Source organism: Podospora pseudocomata, chromosome 3 (genome assembly GCF_035222375.1).
Source record: "Podospora pseudocomata strain CBS 415.72m chromosome 3, whole genome shotgun sequence".
NCBI classification, from domain to species: Eukaryota; Fungi; Ascomycota; class Sordariomycetes; order Sordariales; family Podosporaceae; genus Podospora; species Podospora pseudocomata.
This window is the reverse complement of record NC_085887.1, coordinates 1,765,066-1,792,250: the sequence shown is the minus strand read 5'-3', so window position 1 is coordinate 1,792,250 and position 27,185 is coordinate 1,765,066. Positions and strand designations below refer to the sequence as shown.

The window sequence follows — 27,185 nt, the reverse complement described above, 5'->3', positions numbered from 1 at the left end:
CCTTATACACCAATGATTCCTCCACCATCACCACCCCCATAACCAACCGCCTAAAAAGCACCCCCCTGCCCCTCCCCACTCAGCCCCCTCAAACTCCTCTCACTCAGCTCACTCTTTAACTCGCACCCCTTACTCTCCCTCTCCATCCGGTCCCACACCCTCATGCTCTTCCTTAATTTTTCTTGTCGCACCTTCAACTCCTCCCTCAGCCTTTCCTCGTCTTCTTTCATTTTTCTGTAGTGGGGGTCCTTCTCGTCTATTGTTGCCATTGAGAGGTCTAATTTCCCGCCACTGCCCGGGGGAAGGAGAGGGGGCAAGGTACTCATCATATTTTGAGCCAGCGTCGCGCGAGGGGGTTGCGGGGAGGATAAGGCGGGCCCGGTGGGGGGGTTGAACGGCCTGTTGGTGTTGACACCAGCGGAGGGGCCGGTAGGAGGGGGGAGGGAGATGGAGGGGGTGGAGGGGGAGGGGGAGGCTACGCCGGTGGAGGGGGGGCCGTTGTGGGAGGGGCCCGAGATGCTACCCCCTGCTGAGCGGGGACCTGTCGGGATGGAGGAGGGACCGGTCGGGGTGGGGATGGTAGGGGAGGAGGTTTGTCGAGGTGGAAGATGGGAGGGGTGGTTGTGGTTCCTAGAGACAGAGCTGGGCGGGCCCCAGGAGGAGGAAGGGTTGATGCCGCGGCCTCCTCCGCCGATGCTGTTGCGAGGGGTGAAGTTGCCTCTGGGGGAGGGAGCGATGTAGTTGCGGGGTCCGGAGGGCGGGATGCTAGGACTAGTAGTATCCCGGGCTGGGCCGCTCGGGGGGATTTGAGGGGTCGAGTGTTGCGGGATGGGTGCCACGGGGGAGGTGAAGTTGCGGGAGGCGGCCGGGCCGGTGGGAGGGGCTCTAAGCGCTGCCGGGGCCCGGGGAGGAGAGCGCATGGGAGTAGAATTGATCTCTGTAGCCGCTGGCCTTGGGGCTGGCTGCATAGTCAACTGGACAGGCTGCTGTGGCGAGGGCTGCGGGGGGGCCTGTCTGGGGGTCTCTCTGGGGGGGGGAGGAGCCGAAGTTTGTACGGGAGTTGGCGCTCTCATGGAGGGCGGACGAGGCGGAGACCTGGGCGCGGGAGACTGAGGTCGAGACCGATCGTCCCGGCCACGACGAGAAGGAGGCCGCGGAGAGGATCTACCAGAGCCGCTGCGAGAGTTGATCACCGAAGTGTTGACGGAATCCCGGGGCGGCGGTGACTGGCGACGGAAGGTCGAGGCAGCAGGAGGATATCTGTCATCGCGAGGGTCTCGACGTTCCGGAGAACGAGAGCGAGGACGATAAGAACCTCCGCCGCGGGGACCGGCTGGAGGAGAACGTCTCAGAGGGGGAGAACGGTCCCGGCGAATTCTGTCTCTGTCAAAAGGCGAGCGGGACCTGCGTCTGTTACCACACAAGAGTTACTAAAAGCTTGCTCAAAAAGTCGAAGAAAAAAAAGTTATGCTCACCTGATGTCCAAGTCACGACGCGGGAGAGGAGAACGAGGGCGCTCATCTCGATCATCTCTTCTGTCGTCTCTGCGATCATCTCTTCTGTCGTCAAATCGCCTGTCATCTCGGCGATCGTCTCTTCTGTCGATGTCGCGCCGGTCATCTCGCCGGTCATCACGGCGGTCGTCTCGCCGAGGAGACATGAACCGGGGAGGCGGCGATCTTCTCATTGGGCTTCTTCTTGGAGAACCACGATGCAAGTCGGTTCTTCCTCGGCTTCTGCTACGACGCCAACGCTGAGGGGCACCACGATCTCTTGATCTGTCGCGGAAGCGATCAACACTGCGTGACCTGCGTCGAGGAGACGGTCTGCCGGGGACATAGCTGTCGGGACCTCCCGGCGGGGTGCGACCGCGATCCCTCATGGGACTGCGTGGTCGTGGGGGAGGTGATCGGTCACGGTTGTAAGGTCGATAAGATTCACCTGCACCGTACCTTCTGACTTCGCCGTCCTCGTATCTGTCGTCGCGATCGTCAGTATCAACGCCCTGATCAACGAGAAAAAAATCGGCACAAAAAATACGAAGAAAAAACACATGAACAAAAGAAAGACGGATGAAAAGTGAAAACCACGAGAGCTCCACTGAGAGCTAAACTAGCTAAAATTCACCGAGGTCCCTGAAAGAATCTCCCTGAACTGATAGCAGTGATTCCCATTCACTCCCCACGCCGTCATCCTTCCACCTAATAAAACCTAAGCCTGCACGAAATGGACACCTGTTTGGTCCAGTAACTCGAAGTCGACATGTTCGTTCTGATCACCAGATGTTGCTGATGAATCCATGACCCGCCTACAACTCCTCATCATCCACAGCTAGCTCCACGTAATAGAAAGAGGATCCCGAGCGACGTGTGCGGCGACTGACAGGTTCTATCTGACGATAAAGCTCTTCACTTCTCTGCTTGAGGTCGACGAGAACTTCCTCATCTTCGTCAAAGCTCCACTTGCGACGCTTATGGGCCGATCTGCTGCGAGAAGAAACTGATTCAAAGTCTCGTCCATCGCAGCAGGGTTGCCAATATGAGCTGGGGCGATGTTCGTGTTGGTTGGCTTCGATCCAACGTTCTTGTCAACTGAACCAGGCAACTTTGTTCCAGCAGTGGCAGCCTTGAAGCTTTCAGTGTTCATCGACTTGATGGGCAAAGCTGACGCGCCAACATCAACAGCCATGGTCTCTTCGGTGGTTGAGGTGGTCTCATCTGGAGGCAGAGAAACACCAGTGACAGTGGGCTTCTCATAAGCAACCGGGAGCTCCATCCGGGCCACCTCTTTGGCAAGCTGGGAATCAGTCATTGAGCGATTGTCTCTAAAGAACGCTCGAGGAGCCCCTGCAATCTTCTCGAAAGTACCGTCCGAGCAGAACTTGAGCCACATCTCCAGGCGTGACTGAGCTGCCACGGTAGCGGCGCTGGGAGCGTCATTGGATGTAGAAGCAACGGCCGTATGGGCGGGCATAGCAGTGTTGATGGTAGCAGGACCAGGCTGAACATTGCCCTTATGGGATTGTATGTTGATGTTGGAGCGATACTCCGAGATAACCTTTGGAAGACTCGGTTGGGTCATCTTGTTCGACTTGAACGGTGAAAATAGAATGCTCGAAGGCGACTCTTGGAGACTTGAAGCCGGAATAGAAGCACGACAGGCCGAAAAGCGTCGTTTGCTCGCGCTGCTCAGTTCGTAGGTCACCGAAAAATTGCTTGCTCGAGTGACGGGCGCGCGGGGGTCAATGGAGGTTTGATACTGGAAGCGTCGTGTGCTCGCGAGCTTCGTGATGAGGTTGGGGATACCTGATAAAATGTCAGTCTACGCCTTTTCTAGAGAGAAGAAGGCACACTTACATATTCCAAGATGGATATCTTCCACTTGATGAGGCAAATAACTCGCCGTGCGAGGTAGCTTTCACCCAATGAATTGAGAGAAAGGGCAGCGCAATGAAGTGATAGATGTTGGGAATGACACGACTGATCAGGACAACCCTTCGCCGGTGGGCTGCTCGTCGTTCAACTGAGGAAACAGAGTAGAGGATGTCGGGCTATTGAGGTTCTTTTCTAAGGTGAAAGCCGTGATCCAAGCAGCTGTCGGGATGATGAGATAATACTCGCTTGCTCGAATGTAGATGAAGCGCGGTGTCTGGTAGGATGTAGGATGAAGAGGTCTAGTCAACCTGCGACTGGTGGTGACGGCACACACCAACAGATGAGAGCCTCGCGCGGTCAGGTGTGAGCGAGTCGAGGAGAGTAATGGTGTAAGTGAGTTGTCGCTAAGGCTGAAGCTGACCGAGATGGAAGACTGATGTGATGTAGACGCAAGTAGATGCTGTCTTCAATGTGAAGGTCGTTGGTGGTGAAAGTTGCGGTCGAAGCTGTCAAGACATCTCCTCCAGGCTGTCGCTGCGTGTTGGCAGAAAAAAAACTCTCATCCCCCCATGGGGGCCTTGAATTACCTCTCCCCTTCGATGTCCCTGCCCCGTCGTCGTCCCATTACCCGACGATGCTGCTGCCAGTTGCTCCCAGCACCGACAACCCTCCGCTGCCAGTTGCTACCAACACCGCCAACCCTCCGCCCACCACTCGACGCCGACATCAACAATACCTCCCAACAACCCCATCAATCCCTATTGTCTTCCATCATCCCCCTACTGTCCCAATGATTCCTCCATCATGCTCCCCCATATCACCCACCGCCACCCATCCATCTCACTCGAGATCCAACAACAACAGCACCGCAAAGAAAAGCCCACATACCTCCTACTACGCTCCATGATATCAATATATCTCTTCAATTCCGTAATCTTCAAAACGTTCGTTATCAAAACAACACACAAAAACAATATCAAGAAGGTTCAGCCTCGCAGTCAGCTCTTCCCAAATGTCGTTCAAGAAAGCCAGCAGCGCCCCACAACTTTTCTCTGTGTCCAGCGTGGCGCGCGGCCACCGACGCGACGAGGCACAGACGCCGCCAAGAAAACCCTTTTTTATCTGATAAGCCTTTCTGTTGCACCTTAGAGGGTTAGGGTTCTTGCCATTCCCACACCCAACACCTGTGTAATCACGGTTAACTTATACCTTTCAAAAAGAGAAATATACCTCGAAAGATGGCCTTTTGACTTTCTTTTGCAGCACCAGTGATTTCATCCACAGCTTGCCAAACACCCCCGTCCCACATCACCACGCATGAATGCAAAACACACAAAACCACCACATCATAAAAAACATAACAGACGACTCAATACTAGATCCAGTATACAGTTAATCCCAAATATTACCCTCGCTGTACTAGCAAACACCACCTTCCACATCCCTCCTACCCCCATCCGTTAAAACCAAACTTGCCTACGCTGCGGTTATCCACCACCCCAGCCACTCCTCGCTCTCTGATGGAGGGGAAAAAAACCCAAGAGAAAAAAAAAGAAAAAGAAAAAAAAAAAAACCAACCCCCTCACCCCCTCCTATTCCCCTCATCCTCCGTCGTCTCCCCCCCGTGAAGCTTCCTCGCCTGCTCAGCAATAAACCGCAGCACATCCTTAAAATGCCTATTCATCATCGGCGCCAACCCATTCACCTCGCTCCTGATGGCATTCCCGAACCGCCTCTTCATCACCTTCCTAGTAAGATCCGGGTCCGACCAGCAGGCGTGGTCGTTCGCAACATAGACCTGTGAGTTGTCCTTGTACCATGACGACAAGTCCTCGTCCACGTCCGACTTGACAGGCCGGAGACTGCCGTCCACAAAGTTTACTATGCCAGCGATTCGGTTGCGGACGTCTGTATCAGAGTTAGCAGTGTGGTAGTCGTGGGATATGGAGGGGAATACTCACTTCTGTTGATCAACAGGACCTTGATCCCGAGGTAGGCATTACCCACCCCCATCAGGTAGATCTCGTCTGCCCCGTCGTAGAGCTGGAGGTAGTTGTCCCAGATGTAACACATCAGCTCTTGAAGATGCATTTGGAGAGTCTTCTCGTCCATTCTCGGGGTGAAGTGCTCCGTGTCGTCTGTTCGGGTAATGTAATGGGGGACGTTGATATCAATCACCCCAAAGTCATTGTTGCAAGCCCAGTCAATGTACTTGGCCACACCATCAGACTGCACAAAGTTAGTCATCTCTCCAGGTTGCTACAAGATACAGGCAAACTCACGACCCAAGAATTGTGTGGCTCGAGAGAGTTATCAAGGGGATCCGGCTGCCCATGCAGCTCGGGAGGGTCATGCACAATTAACAGCAGCTTCTTCGCGGACTGCACGCCCTTCGTCACCAACACTTGGTTCTCAAATGACCTAAAGATGATGTCTCGTTGGATATACAACGGGAGCATGCCGTACTTGGATAACTTCTCTTTTTGTGATGATCTGATCACGTCGTGCAGGCGAGACGAGTCGTTCTTGGTCATCTCTGTAACGTCGATGATGCCCGGCCGCATGCACTCCCAATAGGGAGCCTGGTAAGCTTGGACCTTGGCCAGGACTTTGCTGGCTTCCTTGCTGATTCTTGGAATCTGCATCTGTGGGGGTGGTTCGCCCATGAGGGTTTGAGCGACAGCCAGGGCCGATTTGGAGATGGCAATCAGATTGTAACCACCCTCCAAACAAACGGCAACCTTGCCGCCCGCCAGAGACATCAACATGTGTGTCATATGAGCGTAACAGGCAGGCGACACGAAGCAAGCGCCGAGCTCATCTCCGGCGGCAGCGTCGAAACCGGCAGAGATGATAACCAGGTCGGGGTTGAACTCGTGGCCAATTGGCATAACAATCTTTTGGAATGCCGCCATGTACTCGCCATCGCCCATGCCCTGGTCGTGCCACGCGATATTGATGTTCTTGCCGAGCCCGTTTCCAGCACCGCATTGCTCCATCCCGCCATCCGGAATCATGGGGTTATCAGGCTTTCCTGGGTAAAAGTCTCCGTTCTTGTAAACATGCAAAGATATGTAGAGAATGTTGGGATCCTCATAAAACATGTTCTGAATGCCGTTGCCGTGGTGGACATCCCAATCGAGAATCATGACGCGGCGGCAAATGTCGGGGTACTCCTTCTGGCAGACTTTGGCCGCAATCGGTACGTTGTTGAACAAACAGAAACCCATAGGCTGGTCGTACTCGGCGTGATGTCCTGGTGGTCGGATAACAGCGAAGGCATTCTTGACGGTGCCGGTAACGACAGCCTTGCAGGTTTCGATGGCACCACCGGCCGAGATCAGAGAGGCCTCGTATGTCATACTACCAACATAGAGGGACTCGCGACCTTGGTCCATCATGGCTGAGATATCGCGGAGTTCGTGCGTGGTCTTGGTGGACAGAGCCTTGACCCAGTTGAAATGTTCGACTCTATGAACAGTACGGATCTCTTCTTCTGTCGCTTCCCTTGCGGGAATCCTCCACATGTAGCTGGTTGGTCTGTTGTTAATGACATCGATGAGTTCGGCATCTGTTCCCGTAAACAGGAGACCGTGCTTTTTGAAGATCCTCATAATGACCTCGATACGCGATGGGTCTTCTGGGTGGTGAGGGTTTGGCCCGAAATCCGCGTTGGCATGGAGCTTCATGCGGTCATCGTAACAGCAACCGGTTGGTAGGATCCCTTTTCGTCGGAAACGTTCAGGATAGCCAGGCTCGCCACTCTTGGAAGATGTCCCTTCGGCACTGCTGTCGGCACTGTGGCCGTTTGGTGTCTCCAGAGAGCTCCCTCCCGACTTGGACGTTGGTTCTGAGTAGCCATTGGCGGACTGTATAGAAGGCGCATCCGCGGTCCCATCCATCACAACATCTTGGTCAACGTCCATGATGCCGCAAGGACCTGGCCAGCAAATGGAAGAGGCGAAGCGAAGGTGTTGTAGACTTGGCAAGTTTGTCTGGCTTTTGTTAGCGACGAGTCTTGAAGATAAACAGAGGTAGTGTCGAGGAAGGTGAAAAAGATAGGTGCCAAGGGCAAACAAGGCAGAAGGCTTGAGGATATGAGCTAGGCAGAGGAGCAAAGATATAGGGCTATGATAAGCACAGTGCCCAGCTACGTGACCTATTTCAAATGCGTGAGATGAAATGGTCAAAGACTGGTCGGAGATGAGACGACTGGAGGCTGGCACTTGCAGCAGTCTCCCGATCATGCCCCAAACAAACGATGCTTGCCTTACCAGATTCTAGGTAGTAGAAAATGCAAAGAAATCTCTGTTCGAGGCGATTTCCAGAATACACGTGTAGTAACTACTAGTAGTGTCGGATATTGGCTGGAAAGCCGTCGGGTGTTTGATGTTGACGGGTACTTCGAGAAGGGGATGGATCTGATATGAGACGGGATGCTGCTTGGATCTGCCAGTTGCTGCGGTGCGAAACTCCTCGCGCAGAGCTCTGAGCAGGCCTCAGAAAATAACAGACTGCTAGAGACACGTACCTCGCTGAAATAATGGGATGACTGAGCTATGAAGAGCGCGGCGCATGCCTTGTGTGGGTGGTCGTGGGTGATGATGAGTGTGGTTTTGGGGTATTGTTTGGTTTCTGGAGTAAGTGGCTTAGTGACCGCTGAAGACCGCTGGACCGCCTGCCACTGAGAGTCGATACAGCCCCACCACAGAATAATGAGCAAAGCAGGAGCAAAGGCAGTTGAGAAAACCAGTCCTTTCTGTTCTTTATCGACAAAAATCACCATTTTTATCAAACTAAAAAATCTCCATGATAGACACCTTAACCAATCTATTGCACTGCAGGGTTCACTGTAGGGAAAGAGCGAGCTCTCAAATTTGGCTTTTATGGCCTCCTGTGGTGGGGCCGCCACAGGTTCACCACACATTGCGAAGTCGCCAACACAGATGCTATCGCCGAGTAACTGAAATCATGATTTTCTTGGGTTTTCTGGGTTCATTGTGTGTTAAGATATATTCTATCACTTCACTGAAAGCACCAGATACCCCACATCAACAACTCGACTGAAGCTGATCACCAAGAGACCAACGAATCTCGTCCTGTTCTATAACCCCAGCTACACCAATCCATTCTCAGTCCGTACCCGCAACCAGTCTGCCAACCCTGACGCCCCCAATAAGAAAAATCCCACTGCCACGTATATATCGCCCGGAATAAGGCCCCTCCCTCCCCCCATCAGCACCATGAACCACCCTCAGCTCCTCACTCTCCTCCATCTCATGATCAAGCACACCTCCGTATCTCCCAGGGAACCCCTCCACCGGAAAAGGCGACCTCTCCATCCCCATCATCTTCTCCCTCTCATGCCTCACACTCAAGACGGCCATGCTCAACGCCTCGGTAGTATCCTCAATCCTGTTCTTGTCAGCACACATCCCACAGCATCATTCTGAAGATCGACTCACCAAGGCTCACTCAACCTAATCCACCTAACCAACCCCCCTCTCCCCCAATCCCCCCCCCTCCCCCCACCAACAACCTCAGCAAATCCCCCGGCCCCAATTTCATCACCGTCCCCAAAATCTGCCTATTCTCCTCCCCATCCCCCCACCCAATCCTCTCCGCCAGCGACCTATCCCCAATCACCTCCATAACCGCCGTAACAGAAGGACAAACCTCCCTCCCCACCGCAGCCCAAACCGTCTCCCAGACATCATTCAACTCATGTAGTTCCGTAGTGGAAAACCTCCTCATAAACGCCACCGGCTCCGCCGTCCGTCGGGTCTGCCGTCCAGCATGATGCACCCTCGCAAACCAATCCCAAATAAACAACCCCCTCCTAAACCGCTCCCTTTCCCTCCCATTCATCAACCTCATCTCCCCAACATCACAGTCGTAGAATCTGAACCGTTGGAATTCCGCCTCCCAGAGTTTGACGCCCCGGCAAAAGTTCATGATACGGTCCATCTCCCTATCCCTCCCATCACGGCCACCCCCAACCCCCGTCAACCGGCCCAACCACTCCCTCGCAGACCTATTCCCAACCCCAGTTACCTCCCCCGTTTCAAATGCCTGAAAAAACAACCCCACAGGCGTGAACTCCCGTTCGATGATGGAAGACAGGATATACCTCCAATATTTCTGTAAGATGCACCTCATGAAGCTGCTGACAGCCAACATGCTACCGAACCCCTCAAAGTCGAGATTGGTCGCAATCTCGACGACAATCTCGACAGGTAGCTCGTCCAGGACTAATCTTCCTTTGAGGCGTTGCTGTCCCGTCTCAACAACAGGCGCAGCCATGGGCGTTGGTTGGCTGACGATTTGTGAGAAGAGCTTCATCTTGTGTTAGCAACCGCACCGGAGATGTTGACTGGGGATGAACTCACCATTTCGGATGTCTGGGCGATTTATGTAGACCTTTAGTGTAGGTAGTAATCTAGATCTCGGTAGAAACTCCTCGCTCTCAAGTGATACACAACAGGAAAAAGAAACACACACACCCGCGCCTCCCCCCCTCTGAAAACACAGAGGCGTGCAAGACAAACAGATATCCTCAAAGCACAACCACCCCTCCCTTGGGGCTATCAAAAGTGAGAGTAATATCAGCATCGCTGCTGGTGGTGGTGGTGGTGACAACATCGCCGTTCCGCATCGTAGCCGCCGTTGACGGCCAATAAAGGTGTATAAACGCCATGATCGCGCCGTTTCGGATGCCAATGTTCAATTTTCGGTGCTTCCTCTTCAAATATCACACTAAAAAGTGAAGAAAAAAAAGAAGGAAAACACGAAACCACACGCTCGAGGGAGGAGGGCGACCGATGTTTATCATTTCCCAAGATTAACTCTCAGCACGTCACTCAACCGCGCCCCCCGTGTAACCGTTACCGCAGCCCCTTGCCAATTACAGTAATTTACCATTTTTCACTCCGGTAATTACAACACCAACCCGCTCACCACAGGGACCAGGGCGTCGCTTGTCATCTTTGAGACCATTTTGATATGGCCATTGTGTACAGAAACCCATAGAAAAGCACCCCCCTCCTCTAAGCAAACAACTCCCGGGTATCAAGCCCACTCTTGTCCTTAAACGCCTCCCCATTCTCCAACCCCAACTTCCTTTTCCTCGCCAGATTATCCCTCGTCTGCTCCTGCCTCGCCACATGCCTGCTCGCCTTGCTCTTCCTCAGCTCCGCCCGCACATGGTTCGGCGAGATGAACCTCTTGTTCTCATAAATAATCGGCCCGCCAAAAGCGCCCTCCTGGATGATAATCGGCGTCAGGACAAATCTCGGGCCAATCTCAATCAAGCTGATGTCCGTCTCCTTGCTGTCGAGCCCGCCCTTCTTTGACTTTTTGCTGGTGGCACCCTCCTCTTCCTCGTCACCATCATCCCCCTTCGTCTTGGCCACTTCCCGAATCTCATAGTTGCGAATCCAAATCTTGCCATCCGCCACGCTGAACCCCATGACATGATCAACAAACGGCTTGGACTTGCGCGCGCCCTCGGGCACGCCAAACATGTGTGTAAACACCTCCTTGATGACCTGGAGGTGCGGTTCCGTCTCAAAGGTGGCGTCAAACGAGAGGATTGGTCGCGAGCCCTTGAGGCAGTTGCCTTGGAAGTGGAGTTCCTCCATTGTGTGCACTGCGCAAGTTATACTGTCAGTTCTCCTTCCTCTACTATCCCATGTCTGCAAAACTCACAATTCTGAGCATGAAATTTAATCGTCGGCCCATTAGGAACCTTGCTGAACCACATATACAAATCCTTCCCCTTGCGCGCCTCAAAAAACATGACATTGTTGCAGTTGTACAGCTCCGCCAGCTCGTTCAGCTGGTACAAATTTGACTTGGAGTCAAACTTGACGTCTTTCCTTCCGTGGGGGAGCATAGCCGCCAGGTCGTTGAGAAGATGTCGGTGTCTACGCATTCATTCATCCCCCGTTAGCCAACCCTCCCGCTCCTCTTCTTCTTCTTTTGCGCAAAAGTGTAACAAACCTATGGGTAACGCCTCTGGAGGAAAGGATCAACACCCTCTGCTTGTTTTTCCTAACCCCGTTACCGCTGCTCTTTGAATCCTCATCGATATCCATCTTGTCAGCCTTGCTGCTGGTCTTGGCCAGCGATTTGTAAACAGCTGCCATCCTCGTTTCTTTCTCTTTGCTCGTCTCGATTTCGGGTATCAAACGTCCTTCGTCAAAGTGGGTGGTGGTGGCGGGGTGGGGAGTTGTTTGTCGTCGGTCGCAAAGTTCTTGTCCAAAAAAAAAAAGTTATTGTTCCTGTTGATGCCAGTCGCCTGCAGCATCAATTGGCACTGCAGCAAGCCAACAAAAAAAAGTTCGTCCACTGATTCGCGGCCCCACTCCAGATAAGGCTTATCTTAGCGTCGCCTGGTGCAAGGCGGTGAGCGAGGGGTACTCCCGTATGGAGCAAGGGGCCACTGGGGCCTCGCCGCCGCTGCTTGTGAAGGTCGAGAAGCCAAGACCCGATTTTTGGACCTTGCGCGTGCCTGGAACATGAAACGAAACTAAAAAAAAATGACAGATGGAGAAAGGGTACGAAAAAAAGTATTTTGAGTGATGCCTTTGCAAAAAGGGGCATCCGAAGTTGGCCTACGTCTCGGCCGCAAAGAAAATGTCTTGATACAATGACCCGGTGACGCAAGACATCACAATGTGGTAAGTAGTAGTAAAATGTATTATCCCAGTTCAATCAGCTAACTGCCTCGTAAAACCATGCCTGAATGATGGTCGAAGGAAAACGGAAACCCCATTTGTAGAAATCCCAACAACCAGCAAAGGTATGTAAAAGCAGTAGACAACAAAAACAAGCTAGTAGAACGCATCCCCGGGAGGCTTAGCAAGATCCATATCCTCTCCCCATGGCCATAAGAATCCCCGTCCCCGTTCATATCAGACATAAAGTGACGCCATGTAATCATCATATCCGCCCACTATTAACAGCAACCCTTGGACTCCCCCTTTGGCCCTTCCTGGCTCAGCGTGATGTTTGTGCCGCCCTCCCTTGGGTCGAACTTCTTGCCGTCCTCCTCGGCGAAACTCTTGGTCGATACGATGTTGTAGATCTCTGGAGCCAGACTATCAGTGTATGTCGTTGTGCAAAAAGGTCAGGTATGACGTACCGGTCAAGATGTTTTGGAAAGCAAGCTCAACGTTGGTCGCATCGAGGGCCGAAGTCTCGATAAAAGAGAGGTGGTTCTCGGCTGCAAAAAAAGAAACAGAAAAAAAAGCATACGTCAGTCCATGTCCGGCGCATCCCAGGCACCCATATTATTCTCGGGAGGCGTCGCAAACATACCCGCAAAGTTCTTGGCATCATCTGTAGGAACAGCTCTGAGGTGTCGCAAATCGCTCTTGTTTCCCACCAGCATGATGACAATGTTGCTGTCGGCATGATCCCGCAGCTCCTTGAGCCACCGGGTTACGTTCTCGTAGGTGATGTTCTTGCTGATATCGTAGACGAGGAGAGCGCCGACGGCGCCACGGTAGTAGGCAGAAGTGATGGCGCGATACCGCTCCTGACCGGCAGTATCCCAAATCTGAGCCTTGATGGTCTTGTTGTCGACCTGGATCGATCTCGTGGCGAACTCGACACCGATGGTCGACTTGGAGTCTAGGTTGAACTCATTGCGGGTGAACCGGCTGAGCAGGTTGGACTTTCCGACACCAGAGTCTCCAATCAACACCACTGTAGCAAAAGGTCAGCATCAGCGAATGTGTCTTGTTGTTGCGCGGGCGCGGTCGGGAGAGGTAGAAAGGTAGGTTGGTAGGCACCTTTGAAGAGGAACTAATCGACCGGAAAGAGGGTCTCGTCAGCGCAATGTCCATCAAGGGGCTCCCAGGCACGAGGTTCGGGGGAGAAAGACTTACATCGTACTCGTCGTTGGCCATGGCTGCGATGAGGTGAGAGGTGAGGGTGCAGTGGTTTCTTGGAATCTGAAATGTGCCGGGGAGGTTGTCTCGGTCGATGGGTCGAAGCTGGATTCGTTGATGCAAGTGCACAAAGACGGAATGCCAAAGCCAGCCAGATGCCAAATACCAGGTTCAAACGCCCAGGCAAGCAGCGTCCAGGAGTCAATGAGGGCAGGGCGGTGCGGCTCAGGCCAGTGGGTCTCGGTCCAGCAGTTGGTCGAGCGCCCCAGCTGACGAACAAGTGGCGGTGTTCGGCGCCTGTTTTAGGATGGCTGATAGCGGGCTTTGCTGCCGTCTATCTTTGGCCCTTCCAGGTTCTTTTGGTTTGTCCGGAGGTCTGTCGGAAAAGTGACGGGAAAACCTGAATAAAGGTCCGGCTCTCAATACTTTGTTCAAAGACACAGCATCTCTCAGTCAAATCCGTAGCGGAGCCCAGTGCACTTGTCACTCTCGGGACTCGGACAAGCCGGGGTCTTCAAACTTGAACCATGCACTGCAAAGGGGATGTCACGTGCTGAAGCTTGAACTTACAAGGGTAGCATCGGCTCTCCCCACGTCCAGATACCGACGACATGGTTGATGTGCAAAGACAAATATCAAGGCTGACAGCATCACAAAAAGCGAGAACTTGCAAGTGTTATCATTAAGCTTTTTCGGTGTTTTTGTGGTGCGAGGCGGCCACTAGCCAACTCAAAAATTGAGGTCAGTGTACACTTTTCAGAGACCCAAACACATCAACCTATGCTGTGAGAGCTCAAGGCTCTGGTCTTTTGATATTGGATCCGCGCGTTGGCTATTTCTCCATCAAAAACATTATTCAGATGTCCAAGAGGCTTTACTGCTGCGGCATGAGCTATTGTGGTCTCTCCTACAATGATATTCAACAAAAGAACCCTGCAAGACAGAGCGAAGCTGTTCTTGGTGTCGATGACCGGGCCATTGCTGAGGCAACACCTCAAGCTGCCAATTCGCGCTGCCTTGGGTGGCCCTTTCCTGCCTCTCCTGAGGGCAATAGCCAAATCCTGATCCAATTGAAGAGCGGGGTTGATACTGAAGGGCCGTTCTTGCCTGTTTGGTGATACTTGTGATGGTGGGGCAGCTTCACCCAGCAACCAACCCCTAGCAATTATTTAGTGGGACCTCAGGTCTCATTGTTTCACACTCCTGAGGTCGCTTCTCAACTTCATCTCACATCTGCTTCAGTGAACAGCAAACGAATCAAAGGAAACCTTCGTGGGGCATCATTTGTTTCACGGTGCGTGGAAATAAATCATCCCATATCACAGCACATCGAACCGACCTATCGTCCGATCAATCGATTCTCCTGGTGAGTTGAGTCGAACTTCAAACACCATCACCTACCTTGCAGTCTGCATCAAATGCTAACTTGAGTGTAGCATCTCACACCACGCACATATCTGGCCCAAATAAATTGCTAGAACTAGCTCCACCGGGTGGTGCATGGTCAAGAGCCTTCGGGCATCGACCATTGATGCCAGCACCAACAGCACTTGCCCACCATGTTCAAGAATATCCTCGTGGAGAGTTGGCCATCGAGGCTGGACGACGACCCGGCTGAGAGCGACGATGATGCCATCTCATTGACATCCACAATCCCTCCCCCCGACGACGAGGAGTATGTCGTCGAATCGATTCTGGCTGAACGCCCAAACCAAAACGGAATCATGTACTATCTCGTTCAGTGGGATGCTACCCGGTTTGATCCGTTCTGGGACAGCACTTGGGAGCCCGCAGAGATTTTTGGTGATGATATGATTGCCCAGTGGGCTGAGACCAAGGCCAAGCAAGAAGCTGGCGAAGAGAAGCCTTTTGATGTCGACAGGTACTTTGCAGTTCAACAACAAAAGGAGCGGGAGAAAAGAGAAAGGCACAATCTTCGTAATGCGAAGCGCGCCCGGCTGGGCCTTCCCTTGACCGAGCCTTTGCCAGCATCATCGTCCAAATCAAGTGCTATTCCAGAAGATGATTCGAGTAGTGATGAGGCGAGTGAGGATGGCGATGTTGTGGAAGTGTCGGCCCCTCGGCCCAAGCCACCCAAGGCACGAAAACCATCTTCGACCTCGATTTATAAGAAGGGCGTGGCAAGGCCTATTAAGACCACTGCTCCCAAATCGCCAACAAAGTCCAAGCCTCTGAAGTCCTCGACCTTGTCAAAACCAAACAAGGATAGGCCAGCAAGCCTCCCAGGCAAACTAGCCAAACCTGCAGCGACCTCCGACCCACTGGCATCATCTTCCACAAAGAAACGGCAGGCTACAGCTCCGTCGACCACTGGATACGAGGGAACTGCAAGAAAAGCAAGTAAAGACGACGTGAGCGGCCCGTCAAAATCAAAGACCAAGGAATCAAACCTCGGTTCCAAGGGTGCCGCATCTAGTATAAGAGCGCCGTCGGGCCAAAAGACAACGGCCCGCAAGTCGACCCAAAAGACCGTCCAAAGCAAGACGGGGAACATCTTTACTGGCGGTAAAGTAAGGAAACCACGGCCTGTCATTGAGGAGGTTATGTCCAATCCCGCAAAGGACCCCAAGCCCTTCAGCAACATGCATCTTGGGAGATTGGCCGAACTTCGTAGCCGTGCTAGGGAAGACATTGCCCCTGACCCTTCAAAGGTGGCGCTCTTCCCCCTGACCGAGGGGCCTGCTGCAGCGAGAAAGATGTCCAAGGAAACTGCACAACCGACGGATCTACCGGAAGACGACAGCCTTTTTGTTGGCGACTATTCGATGGAGCTGGAGTCAAACCCAGAAGACATAACAGCACCCATTTCCTCCAGTTGGACCGGCCTTGCACCGATCTCGACAGGCCTAGTGCCGGCAACCTCAGCAGGCCTCACAGCAACGTCGGGAGGAATCTCACCAAAAACAATTGACCCAGCACCAGCCTCAGCGGGCCTGCCACCGCCTTCAGCATGCCTGCCGTCATCACCACAAGCACACACGGCACCAATCTCAAGGCCCCCTTTGAAAAAGCGGAAGTCGGTGAGATGGGATGACGACGTGAACAGCGTCATCGAATTCCGTGAGCCGGATCCCATGGACTTGGACGATAATACTCTTGTGCAAAAAGATCAAGTTGAGGCCACTCCACGGCCTGCAGCATCTCTCGCTGCTCGGCCTCCTACCCCACCCCCCCCATTGTCTGCTCCTGAGCCAACAGTTACCATCATACCCCAACGCAATACCTGTTCAGAAAAGCGGGTTAGGTTTGGCAAGCCCCAGCCTGGGTCCAAATGTATTCAAACAACTTTCAACGGGTTACCTAATGGGACTCGTGATGAGCTGTATGCAAGGTTTCTAGCCACGGAGAGCTTGGAGTTTGACCACAGTTGCCTTGCTACGTCGGTAGCTACCGCACTGCACTCAATGGTTAAAACTGGCTTGGCCTTTGGCGGCTTAAGTTCTAATACTGACCAACAAAGGCTACACAATGTGGCGAGTTCTTTACGAGCCGGCATTATGGGACTGCTTTGTGCTCAGCCAGACTACAGCATTCTCATATACCCGTCAAAGTGTGAAGAATGGAATGCCGTTCAGCTCAGGGGACTTCCAGCGTCAGGTCCATCTGAATTTGAGCTCTTGTACTACATATTTACACCACGCGAGCCCCTCCTGGCCCTGCTGCCGCCACCCCGGGATGTGCCACCCAAGCCGCCTGGCGCTGGCAAGGAGTCATCAAACCGGCAACTGATCATGGAAAAGTTCTTCGGTTTTGACTACCAGAGGCTGCTACCAACCAGCTTGAAGCCCGCATCGACACATAACTTCTTCCTGGCATTTCCTGACTCAAAGATGGAAGTTCGTCTCTTGCTATTTCACTGGCTCCGTGCATGTGAGCCCAACTGCTGTATTTTCACAAGTGACCATCCTGGGAGCTGGTATGCCTTCCAGAGCAAGCTCAGCTCAGAAGAGACAGCGGGTGTGGTAATCGTACATGAGTTGATGGCGTGGACCTTGCACAGGCTCCCGAATCTGCGACATCTCTTACTTGGCCGAGATGATCAGTTTTGGTGCTTTACAGAGCCGATGAGCAAGCTCCCGATGTATCCATCAACAACTTCGCTGTTGGAAGAAAGTTCTGTGGTGCCTCCCGGCCAACTCCAGCTCACGCGCTTGTTTCCCCTAGGGGCGGCCATATTATTGACCCCAAGCTTTCTGGTAGCGGAACCAACTCGAGCCCTCGAAATCATCGACTGGTTTCTGATGTACTTTGCCAAATCCACAACATGTCGTCTTGTTACCGCATGGGACTTTGCAGCCTACCTCAGGGACTTGGCTGAGGAGAAGGAGCATGATCGAGCCAAGTTGCTAGCCTCCCCAGCAGCGATGGAGAGCACGGCCAATCTTACCATTCTCGAAAACTTGAAAGGTTTAAGCAAGGAAGATTGCGAGAGCCGGTTTACTGCCGCTATAAAGGCCTATGAGCTGGACGACCTGAGACGTCGAAAACTCCCGCCTGTTGGTGACAACGAGGAGAGCGCCACGCTGGTCTATGCTATTGACAAGATCGACCCCAATGACGAGCAAAGCCTCGTCAACTGGTTTGGGTACTGGTCAACACTGCGATTGGATCAGTTCCGCCACTTCTACGTTCTTGGTACAGACGACTCCATAACAGCGCGTCGGTCTGAAAGAGGCGAGCGAGAAATCGCCGTTCCAACGTACACCAGCCGCACCATCAATGACTCAGACTACGTGTTGAAGGGCACCTTGGAGCACTACCGTGTTCGCAACACGCAGGCCGAGCAATCCGGACAAGCCCACGCTGTTGCTGAGAGCGCAGGTATAGCACCAGCCGCCACCTCTTCTGCAGCCCCTGCTTCTGTGTATCAGGCCTTCGCAATGCACGAGGTCTCCAGCGAGTGCTTTAGTCGCATATCACAGCACTCACTTGCTGAGATGCTGAAAGATGTGGGGCCAAGCGAATGGAATTCCAGTCTCTGGATCTTGTTCGGGTTTCCAGTTTCGTGGTCCGATAGCGACATGGGCGATCATTACGAAGATTTCACACTGCACTGGAACACCATCTCGAGCTGGTTCAAATGGGGGTTTCCATGGGGAGGAAGGCATGGGATCACGCGGTTCAATACCTATGTCGGTTTCTTCTATACCATCCCCGACGAGTGGGACCCCGACAACAAGCCTGACGACCGCACGCCAAAACGACACCCCTGGCTCGTCTTTTATCGGCCACGTGATGCGTTTAAGAGACCGTGGACAGACGCCGAGCTTATCATCTGGGATCCTGCGGCCCCAAGGAGGTTTGGAGACCGTCAGCCCACCGAGGGCGAGCTTACGTTCATGCAGCGGCAACTGATCAAGCATGTACGGGAGCATACAGGGGAAAGGAATCCCGGCACCAGGTTGACCGATGTGTGGCTTGGGGGTTACATGGTCCCGGAAGAATGCCAATCTCCGCACGACATTGATGTGGTGGCTCTATTTCTCCAAGCCTTGGGCACCGAGTTCCAGTTTAAGAAACTTATTCCCGCGCCGCGTACCAGCATGTTGAGACCCAATAAAGGATTCAAAAGGGTGAAGCTCGCCACGGATCCAGTTACTGACGAGGACGATGTGGAGATGGGTATCCGGGATTCTGAGACATCGGATGAGGAAGACGCCCGCATCATTTTCCACCCACCTCGCGCGACAGGGCGGCCCTTGTCGGACGACGGGCCCCCATCCAAGTGTACCAACAGGCTCTTTGAAGAAGCCCGCCTCTGGCGCAACAGGTATGGGCGACGCTCACAGTACATGAAGTATCGGTTTCGACCTACCACGGAGTGGTACAAGGACCAGGAGGAGGAGGGGCGTGGCTTTTCACATATAACGGTCGATTCATGGCGAAACATCTTTGGTGCACTCAGCATCGGTCAACACAAGGGATCAACAGTCGGCTCCGGTTAGGACTTGGGACCGCCAACCCCACGTTGGCCGGCGTGGACTGAGGCCGGTGGAGGCGTCGGGGGAAGTGCAGCCAAAGGTGATGGGAGTGCTCAACCGCAGCCATCTACATATGGACAGTCACCCATTACAGTCTCGCGGACTGCCGCTAGCTCTTCCTACCATCAAAGCAGCGTGCCCCCTCCGATGTTGCAGGAGCCACCAACTGTGACTTTGACGACACTCACTAAGCCTTCAACGGCACCAGCTGAGGCTTCAACGACACCTGCCTTAACCCCGTTGGGTATGCCGGTACCGATGAGATTGATCAACAGACTCAGCACCCCGTTGAAGTCAATACTGAAAAACTCGGGAACCCCACAGCCGACCGCTGCTATGGGCGAGGTCCAGCTTCTTGATTACAATGCTGAAAATACACCTTCCAGCGCTGCATTTTCTAGAATGCGCATCTCCTCACCACCGCCAGCATCTCGGGCATTGAAAAAGACAGTCCCTTCTGAGGAGCCTGCTCCTAAATCGAAGGCGATAACGGTGGGTTCGGTTGCCGGTCGTAGTAAGCGGCCTCGAATACCAGATTCGGCTTCAGGGGATTCGATCGTCGTAAGCGGGGAGGACGATACACCGAGTACCATTCCAGCGCCCGAGTTCCACAGACTGAAGAAGCGGCGGACGTCTGAGACTGCTAGCATGGCAATCAGGGGGGAAGAGACGGTCTCCTCGGCTAGCAAGCCTTCAACTTCAACGATGATCAAGGTGTTGCCAGTTTTGACCAAGACAGCAGCGGATTCACGGCCTAAAGCACAGAGCAAAGCGTCTGCATTGCCGTTCAGATCTTCAACCTCGAAGCCTCCAAAAACATCAGCAACGCCTATTCCGGTGCCAAAAGTCCCGGGCGTAAGGCCCGCAATGACGACTCCCACATCACAGCCCAGGACGCCCATCTCGCAGCACAACACCCCCGGCACGAGGCCCCCAACGGCAACTCCCACCGCGGGTTCCGTCCCTAGGCTCTTCAATACAGCAGTTCCCCCACACCGAAAGGTCGGCGGCACAGTTACAAACCAAGCTGGCGAAGAGAGCACCACGATCCCTCCTCTTCGGCCCAGCGACACCAAACGGCGCAAGACACTGAAGCCTCCGTCTTCAACATCGACCAGCGGCAGCGCCCCTGCTCCCAAGACCACCACGAAGACCGGGAAGCGTGCCGGAACCAACAAGGCGAGGCCTTCTTAGGAGCAGGGTGAAAACACTTCGCTGGGCGGGAGGTATTCACCGATCCCAACCATGCCACGTCTGACGCCACGTCTGACACCACGCGCATATTCACGCCTGCTGTCTGCTCTTTGAAGGCTGCTGCTGCGAGGGAGGGCAAGGAGGGAAAGCGGATTGTCGGGTAGTGATGTGAGGAGAATCAGGCTGGGGGAGAGAAGGAGGTTGGGAGAGTTATCTGAGGGGGTTGCTGAGTGGGACTGGAGGGGGTGTGAGAGAGAGGGAGAGACTGATGTGAGGTGGGGGAGAACTGTTTTGAGCGCCGCTTACGGATGGTATTGAGGACCATGGCGGAGTTTTACTTGTCAGTTATTGTACGCATACTGAGTATGATTTGGGGAGCATTTTCAGCATTTGATATCAGAAAGTTGGACGAGGCAAAAGGGAAGAGAAAGCATGGTCTGTGAGGGAAGAGATTTTGGCGGCTGGAAGGGTTGAGGCAATAAAAAGCTTGTTTTCAAGGTTGCCTTACTTTCTCCAGAGCGGGGGAACATGGTGTACCGTTTAGGGTGGTGCGCATCAGATCTGTGTTGGGTTTGTTGGAAGAGGACTGGACGAGTTGGTAGGAGACTTTTTCTGGACTTGAAGGTGGAGGAGGATGGGGAGGGGGGGTTATACACGTGCGTTCAGTCTTTCTTTCTTGTGTGTTAGCTTAGTTTGATTTCGTTCTCAACTTTGGGGAAGGGGAGGAGCAAAGGGGTTGGGAGTTTGGGATTAGCTGTTGTGTGTTGGGTGTGAAATAGATAGATTGTAACTCATGGGATGTACATGTAAGGTTCTCACTGCGTGGAGGCCAAGTGATGAAGACATGGTTGTAAAGCTCTCACACAGCAATCAAAACGCGGAGTCTTTTTCAGACTCGCGTTGGGCACTTCACATGCTGCCGGTCAAGTCCTACATAGACGCTGAATGCCATGTGTGTTGTCATCGGAGATTACATGCAGATATATACCAAGGCATGCAGCCATGTCAAACATCATGGATGGCTTAATCCGGGGTAAGCAATGGGTTAGGTTGATTCACCGATAGACCCCTGGCCCATCTCTGACTTACAGGACACACCTTCGGAACTCGCATCATTGGCACGGTCACCATCCGCGGGCCATCTAACCCCAAACACCACCACCGGTTATGCGAACAACACCACTAAACCGATCGACTGGCCCAAAGTAGGGACACGGTTGGACTATTTTGTCAAGGGTTCCATTTTGTTTTCCAGAAGCACAAAGCATAAAAACAAAGGAAATGAATGGGTATGGTTGTGGTTGGGCAAAGTAAGGCACGGATATCAATCACATGCCTGAGCCCACTGAAAGATCTTCCCCGGGTTTGTTTTCCAGGGGTTTTCTCCGTGGGGAAGTGGATCCCCTTTGGTTCGCGGAACGTTTTTGCGCTCGCGCGACCCGTGCCCGGCGTGCCGAGGCACAACCACTCACCCACCTGTCCAGTTTGCCGCTGTTGATGGATGGGATGTGTCTCGTCTCCAGCAAATATGCCCAATTAACACAATGTGGGGAAACATGAACATGGCATCACCAAAACGAGAACAGCTCATTTAATACACTTTTTGGTTCCATAACTTGGCGCAGAAGACAGATGGAATGATAATACTAGGGCCCAATGTCTGTTGTTGGTCTTTTCTTCTTTCTTGTTGCTGTGCTTGTTGACGACACCATAACAACCCCCAGCCGCGCCGCCATACCATACCATCAATTCAGCCAGCCACACATGCGCCGACCCTTTGGATCCTCAACCCAACTCCGATAAACGTCCCCATTGCCAACGCATTCGATCGTTCGAGATTATCCATCACCCTTTCACAACCCTCACCCTTCCTTCTGCCTATCCTTATCCTCATTCCCCTCCTCCTCCTACTTCCTCCTCCTTATCCCCCTCCTCGTTCTCGTCCTCGTCCTCGTCCTCCTCACCTCGCCAGGTAGGCGGGGCAAGTATCATAGTTCAACATGTCAGACTCAGTCGGTACGTCCTCCTCCTCCCCCCCTCTCCGCCATCACCACCACATCAACAACCTCCCACCCCAAATACACGCACCCACTTACAACCTCTGCCACAGACCGCGTCTTCGTCCACGCCCTCGCCACCGTCAAAAAAATCCCCAAAACCGGCGCCTCCCGCCCCCCACCGACCGACCGGATGCGCCTCTACGGCCTCTACAAACAAGCAATGGAAGGCGACGTCGACGGCGTTATGGAGCGACCAACCTCGTCCTCCTTCCCCAACCCAGAAGAACTCTCGCGGGAGCAAGACAAGTGGGATGCTTGGAAGTCACAGACGGGATTGTCGCGGACGGAGGCAAAACGCCGCTACGTCGAGGCGTTGATCGAGACGATGCATAGGTATGCTAATACGCCCAATGCGCTTGAGCTGGTGAGTGAGCTGGAGTTTGTGTGGAATCAGGTCAGGAGTAATGAGCCTAGTTCTGAGGAGGGGGGGAGTTCAATGGGGGAGGGGGGGAACGGGGGGCAGCAGCAGGGGAAGGGGCGAGGGGGGCTGGCGGGCTTTACGCAGGTCATCAGACGGTTTGGTAGAGGGAGGGTGGAGGAACAGCCGATGAGGGTTATAAGTCCTATGAGCGAGCCGGATGAGAGCGAGGCCAGGATGGTGGAGCTGGCCGGGGAGGATGGGGAGGAGAATGAGGGCGGGTTTAGGGGGAGGAGCGATAAACGGTCCAAGAGGATGGAGCGGGCGATTGTGAGGTTGTCGGCTGAAATCGCCGCGTTGAGGGAGCAGATTGCTACGGGAAGGGAGTGGAGGACGAAGAAGGATAGGGGGTTGGGGGCGTGGGTGAGCTGGGGGTTTTGGGGGGCGGTGAAGCATTTTACTGTTGATCTGCTTCTGCTTGTTCTGCTGCTTGTTTGGATGAGGAAGAGGAAGGACAGGAGGTTTGAGGATCACGTGAGGGGGTTGTTCAGGTTGGGGAGGGAGTATGCTCGGAAGATACTGCCTTCGAGATGAGGAGGGGCGTTTCAAGAGACGGTCTCTTGCTGCTGGGATCACAGGACCGGTATTGCGAGGGATGAGACGTAACTCCTTCTGGGCCCTGCCTTTTGGATGGACGAGGTAGATCAGCCCACGGCAGCTTGCTACCTACAGCTACCGGCTGACAGCAGCGCCAAACGAGCCCTCAACACAAGCGTCAAGGGCATCATCATCAAGCGGCCATCCATCGAGACAGGGGCCCAGCCCAAGCCCCCTATACCAAACCCGATCATACTACACCAAAAGCCACGACGGACGACCCTCCAAAGCCAGTGATCCCCCAATCCTTCTCCCAGACGAGAAAGTAGGGATCTCCTGAGCAGGCAGGCACATTTCAGTCAAGCCATCGTGGCCATCTTATGTACCGCTTCAAAACATTCACCCATCAAATCTGATGAAAACAACAACACGCCCCGCCTCAGTTCCAACCTCCACAAAAACCCGGAAGTACACCTGCAATGCAGCAACAGAAAGGCTGCCTGAAAATGGCACGCTGTCACAGCAACAGACGCGCACACCACCACACACCACAGGAGCCGAAAAGATGCTCTCACATTCTTTTGTCAACACATTCCCTTTGCACATATGTTTAGATACACTTAGATAACTTGATACCGGCGGGTGGTTATTGTGATGCGTTTATGACAAACAATGAATTTTGGAAACGAATTGGTTCTCTGGCGGTATCAAATTACTTCATCCATCCACATCGTGTCATCGCCAGTAGGCACACTTCACGTGTATGACCATGCATGAACCCTTCACACACAACACACCTCTTTCCCCAATCACTCCTCCCCCTTCCCTTCCTCCTCCTCCGTCGTCCTCTCAATGGCCCTCTTGGCCATATAAGCCCTCTTCCTCTCCACCAACCTCCCCACCACCATCGGATGCCCACAAGCCTTCTCCGCCGCCCTGTGCCCGGCACTCTTCTTGCCAAAATCCCACGCCTCCCCCAGCAAAAGATTCTCCTCCCCCCACCCCGTGAAATACACGCCAATCCCAAATTGCGGCTGCTTATCCACAAACCTCTCCCCCGTCCCAGGCAAATCCCTGTACTCAATCCTGACACAACTGGCCCCGATCAGCTGCTCCAGCCTCACCTTCGGATTCTGCTCCTTGTCGATCATCCGTCCCCCGCCCTCCTCAACCTTGATCTCCGCCTTCAACAACGGTCCCCACAACGCCTTCAACCAAACCACAGCATTTTTGTACCCATTGACAAGATCAGACCTTATCACCCCCCCGACATACGCCTCAAAAATATCCGCCAGGGCCTTCTCCTTCTTTTTGGCGTGGGCCGTGCTGCCGTTCGGTCTGCCTGTCAGATTGAACTCGCTGGGGAAGTTTGCTCTCTTGTCAAGGCCGTACCGGACCGAGAAGGCGGAGAGGGTTGAGTTGCGGATGAGGAGCTCGCGACGGCGGGACATTTCACCTTCGGGGATGGAGGGGAAGGTGGCGAAGATGAGCTCCGAGGCGATGAGCTCGAGGTAGACGTCGCCTATCCATTCTAGGCGCTCGTAGGAGAGGTCGGAGGGGGATTTTTTTTGCCCGGAGTGGGTGAGCGCTGCAGTTTCGAGGGTGGGGGAGAGGATGGGGGGCAAGGGGGGGAGGTGGGAGGGGAGGGTGGGGGTTGTCCATTTTGTGCAGAGGGTTATGGGGGAGAATTCTGGGGCCGAGGTAGAGGGGGTCGGCGCTGAGGAGGAGGAGGATGGTTTTTGGCGTTTGGGGGGGCGGGCGGAGGTGTCCTGGATTGTGGGCGGGCTGCTGGCGGCGGGCGCTTTTCTTTTGGACATTTTGTGTGTGTGGTGGTGGTTGCTGATTGAGATGTGAAAAGGTTCGAGGTGAGAGAGGGAGGTGTTTGTTGGTGAAGAGAACCTTGATGTCTGCTTTGAGAGTCAGGTAATGCGCGCTAGGATCGATGTTCGTGGCGGCCAAAGAATCAACGTTGTGAGATGAGCGGCTTACAAGCAGAAAATGAGATTTCCTCAGCAGAAAACGCTGCCGTCGCTGTGAAAGTCGAGGTTGATGAAACTATCCTGCTTTTGAAAGAAGTCCCAAGGGTAGCGGGAAGGTTGATGGAAAGATATCTTGGCGCTGCAGACAAGGGTATCTGCCGCCCCACTCTTAACGCCTCTGTGATTGGCGGGCCCACACTTATCGCCAAAGATCTCTCAACGTCAAGCGTCGTCGACTCTCGAAAAGAGCGGCTCGAATTGCGACAAATCGTCCACGTAACGGCAAGATGTCGGTCCCACGCGCGAGGTTACTGCAGCTCATGGAGGTGAGAAGACTCTGCTATCCACCTGTCAACCTCGGTCACTAACCCCGACTCCCCAGGCTCGCTGCAAGCTCTTCGAGACCACCTTCAACCCCGACGGCATCCGCGCCGGCAACAAGATCCTGAGACAGCGCCTCAAGGGCCCCGCCCTCGCCGGATACTACCCACGAAGGATATGGACCATGCAGGAGTTCCAGGCCGAGTTCAGGGATCTTCACCTCCTGGTTGACGACGAGAAGGAGCTGGACCGTTTCGAACATGTTTCTCTGTGGGTTTTCGGCATTGGGATAGCTGGGATGCTTGTGTGGTCTGACATGTCGCAGTCTGAAAGCGCGCGGGAAGGGTGCGCCCAAGAAGAAGAACTCTGCTCCCGGTATGTTGGTCTGGGTGTTGCGGCGGAAGGTCAGCATGCTAACCGTACACAGATCACAAGAAGAAAAAATGATTGCTTGGAGCGACGGACGATGCCCACGATCTCATGTGTATTACTATTGTATAGAAGAAGGTAAAAAAATATACCCGGGTTTTTGGAACATATTGCCATTCTCGGTGCTGGAGTCGTGGTTGTGTTGCTTGCGTTCCCAGCCAGGTATTGTGGCCTTTCTTGCCTTTGATCATGTTCTGTATGGTTGGGCTCAACCCATCATTTCCCCCTGCTTTTGTTGCTGCATATTACTGTCTACCGACGGCGCTGAAGCTGCTTACCCAGCAAAAGCAACATTGCCGTTACAGCGTCAATGTAGCAGATCGGATGATTTACATGCTCAACGCATCGACGTGATACCCCTGAGCGAGGTGATGAAACTGGAAACCTCCAATCGTGTGCCTTGCCTCGTCGCTGACGGCTATCGAGGCAGTCACATCCACGGGTCCCTTCCGCCATATCCCTCCCTACCCTTTCCCACAGTTACCGACGCTGTGGCCACCCATTCGGCCGGGTCGTCCGGTCATTGGCTGCCCGGTAAGCAGTCGTCCCTTCCCTTTGAGCTGCCGTCTGATGTTGAGATGCTACATGTGAGACTCAAGCCTGCTCCGGTCCCCGGTCCTCCACTGCTCCGCCGATTCCAGCCTTCAGACGAGACGGTGACTGGCTCCCTCATCTGTCCTCTCTGTAGAATTCGCCAGCCGCCCCCTGCTGTTGTTCTTTCCTCCTTCACCAAACAACGGCTTTCCCTGGGCTTCCACCTCCCCTATACGACCAAGCCCAACTCAACTACGCTCTTTACCACGCATCTCCAGCATCTCGGCCACGTTTTATAAAAGGCTCTTGGTCGAGGACGAACATTCGGCGCACCACCGCAGAGGCAATCATCGATCAAAACCAGATCTCGGTCCCGACGGGCTAACTTTTTATCTCAACACGGTCCGCACCTTCCCTTCGACCAGGTCGCCTCACCTGCCC

General features: G+C 53.8%; 10 protein-coding genes across 10 annotated transcripts; 3 read left to right on the top strand and 7 right to left on the bottom strand.

Moving 5' to 3' along the window:
- Positions 1-50: 50 nt before the first annotated feature.
- QC762_0053180 (uncharacterized protein) lies at positions 51-1,632 on the bottom strand (the record flags this gene model as incomplete). The annotated part of the gene is made up of 2 exons (XM_062883519.1): positions 51-1,333; positions 1,476-1,632. 2 exons carry the CDS (start codon positions 1,630-1,632, stop codon positions 51-53), a joined length of 1,440 nt encoding a protein of 479 aa, XP_062744716.1.
- A 756-nt stretch (positions 1,633-2,388) lies between these two features.
- On the bottom strand, positions 2,389-2,973 carry QC762_0053170 (uncharacterized protein; the record flags this gene model as incomplete). The annotated part of the gene is made up of 1 exon (XM_062883518.1): positions 2,389-2,973. The coding sequence occupies one exon, from the start codon at positions 2,971-2,973 to the stop codon at positions 2,389-2,391; it is 585 nt and encodes a 194-aa protein (XP_062744715.1).
- A 1,698-nt stretch (positions 2,974-4,671) lies between these two features.
- On the bottom strand, positions 4,672-7,993 carry HDA1 (Histone deacetylase hda1). Its single transcript, XM_062888803.1, has 3 exons — positions 5,657-7,993; positions 5,336-5,603; positions 4,672-5,282 (listed from the first exon to the last, which is right to left on the bottom strand). The coding sequence occupies exons 1-3, from the start codon at positions 7,619-7,621 to the stop codon at positions 4,957-4,959; spliced, it is 2,559 nt and encodes an 852-aa protein (XP_062744714.1). The 5' UTR covers positions 7,622-7,993; the 3' UTR covers positions 4,672-4,956.
- Positions 7,994-8,326: 333 nt separating this feature from the next.
- QC762_305070 (uncharacterized protein) lies at positions 8,327-9,716 on the bottom strand (the record flags this gene model as incomplete). Its single annotated transcript, XM_062888802.1, has 2 exons — positions 8,327-8,789; positions 8,869-9,716. 2 exons carry the CDS (start codon positions 9,714-9,716, stop codon positions 8,507-8,509), a joined length of 1,131 nt encoding a protein of 376 aa, XP_062744713.1. The 3' UTR covers positions 8,327-8,506.
- A 704-nt stretch (positions 9,717-10,420) lies between these two features.
- BRX1 (Ribosome biogenesis protein brx1) lies at positions 10,421-11,521 on the bottom strand (the record flags this gene model as incomplete). The annotated part of the gene is made up of 3 exons (XM_062888801.1): positions 10,421-11,022; positions 11,082-11,299; positions 11,376-11,521. The coding sequence occupies 3 exons, from the start codon at positions 11,519-11,521 to the stop codon at positions 10,421-10,423; spliced, it is 966 nt and encodes a 321-aa protein (XP_062744712.1).
- Positions 11,522-12,333: 812 nt separating this feature from the next.
- YPT31 (Rab GTPase ypt31) lies at positions 12,334-13,732 on the bottom strand (the record flags this gene model as incomplete). Its single annotated transcript, XM_062888800.1, has 5 exons — positions 13,268-13,732; positions 13,172-13,184; positions 12,696-13,085; positions 12,520-12,600; positions 12,334-12,464 (listed from the first exon to the last, which is right to left on the bottom strand). Exons 1-5 carry the CDS (start codon positions 13,286-13,288, stop codon positions 12,334-12,336), a joined length of 636 nt encoding a protein of 211 aa, XP_062744711.1. The 5' UTR covers positions 13,289-13,732.
- Positions 13,733-14,829: 1,097 nt separating this feature from the next.
- Positions 14,830-20,466, top strand: QC762_305040 (uncharacterized protein; the record flags this gene model as incomplete). Its single annotated transcript, XM_062888799.1, has 3 exons — positions 14,830-19,161; positions 19,237-19,459; positions 19,481-20,466. The coding sequence occupies 3 exons, from the start codon at positions 14,830-14,832 to the stop codon at positions 20,464-20,466; spliced, it is 5,541 nt and encodes a 1,846-aa protein (XP_062744710.1).
- A 1,478-nt stretch (positions 20,467-21,944) lies between these two features.
- QC762_305030 (uncharacterized protein) lies at positions 21,945-25,276 on the top strand. The gene is made up of 2 exons (XM_062888798.1): positions 21,945-22,482; positions 22,577-25,276. Exons 1-2 carry the CDS (start codon positions 22,467-22,469, stop codon positions 23,476-23,478), a joined length of 918 nt encoding a protein of 305 aa, XP_062744709.1. The 5' UTR covers positions 21,945-22,466; the 3' UTR covers positions 23,479-25,276.
- QC762_305020 (uncharacterized protein) lies at positions 24,291-25,298 on the bottom strand (the record flags this gene model as incomplete). Its single annotated transcript, XM_062888797.1, has 1 exon — positions 24,291-25,298. The coding sequence occupies one exon, from the start codon at positions 25,296-25,298 to the stop codon at positions 24,291-24,293; it is 1,008 nt and encodes a 335-aa protein (XP_062744708.1).
- Positions 25,299-25,661: 363 nt separating this feature from the next.
- On the top strand, positions 25,662-26,228 carry QC762_305010 (uncharacterized protein; the record flags this gene model as incomplete). The annotated part of the gene is made up of 4 exons (XM_062888796.1): positions 25,662-25,786; positions 25,843-26,051; positions 26,107-26,156; positions 26,209-26,228. Exons 1-4 carry the CDS (start codon positions 25,748-25,750, stop codon positions 26,226-26,228), a joined length of 318 nt encoding a protein of 105 aa, XP_062744707.1. The 5' UTR covers positions 25,662-25,747.
- Positions 26,229-27,185: the final 957 nt, after the last annotated feature.

Coding starts and splice junctions, on each gene's coding strand:
- HDA1 (XM_062888803.1), bottom strand. CDS start 7,621: ATGATCGGGAGACTGCTGCAAGTGCCAGCCTCCAGTCGTCTCATCTCC. Junction 5,604..5,656: donor AGCCACACAATTCTTGGGTC/GTGAGTTTGCCT, acceptor AACTTTGTGCAG/TCTGATGGTGTGGCCAAGTA. Junction 5,283..5,335: donor GGTCCTGTTGATCAACAGAA/GTGAGTATTCCC, acceptor ACTCTGATACAG/ACGTCCGCAACCGAATCGCT.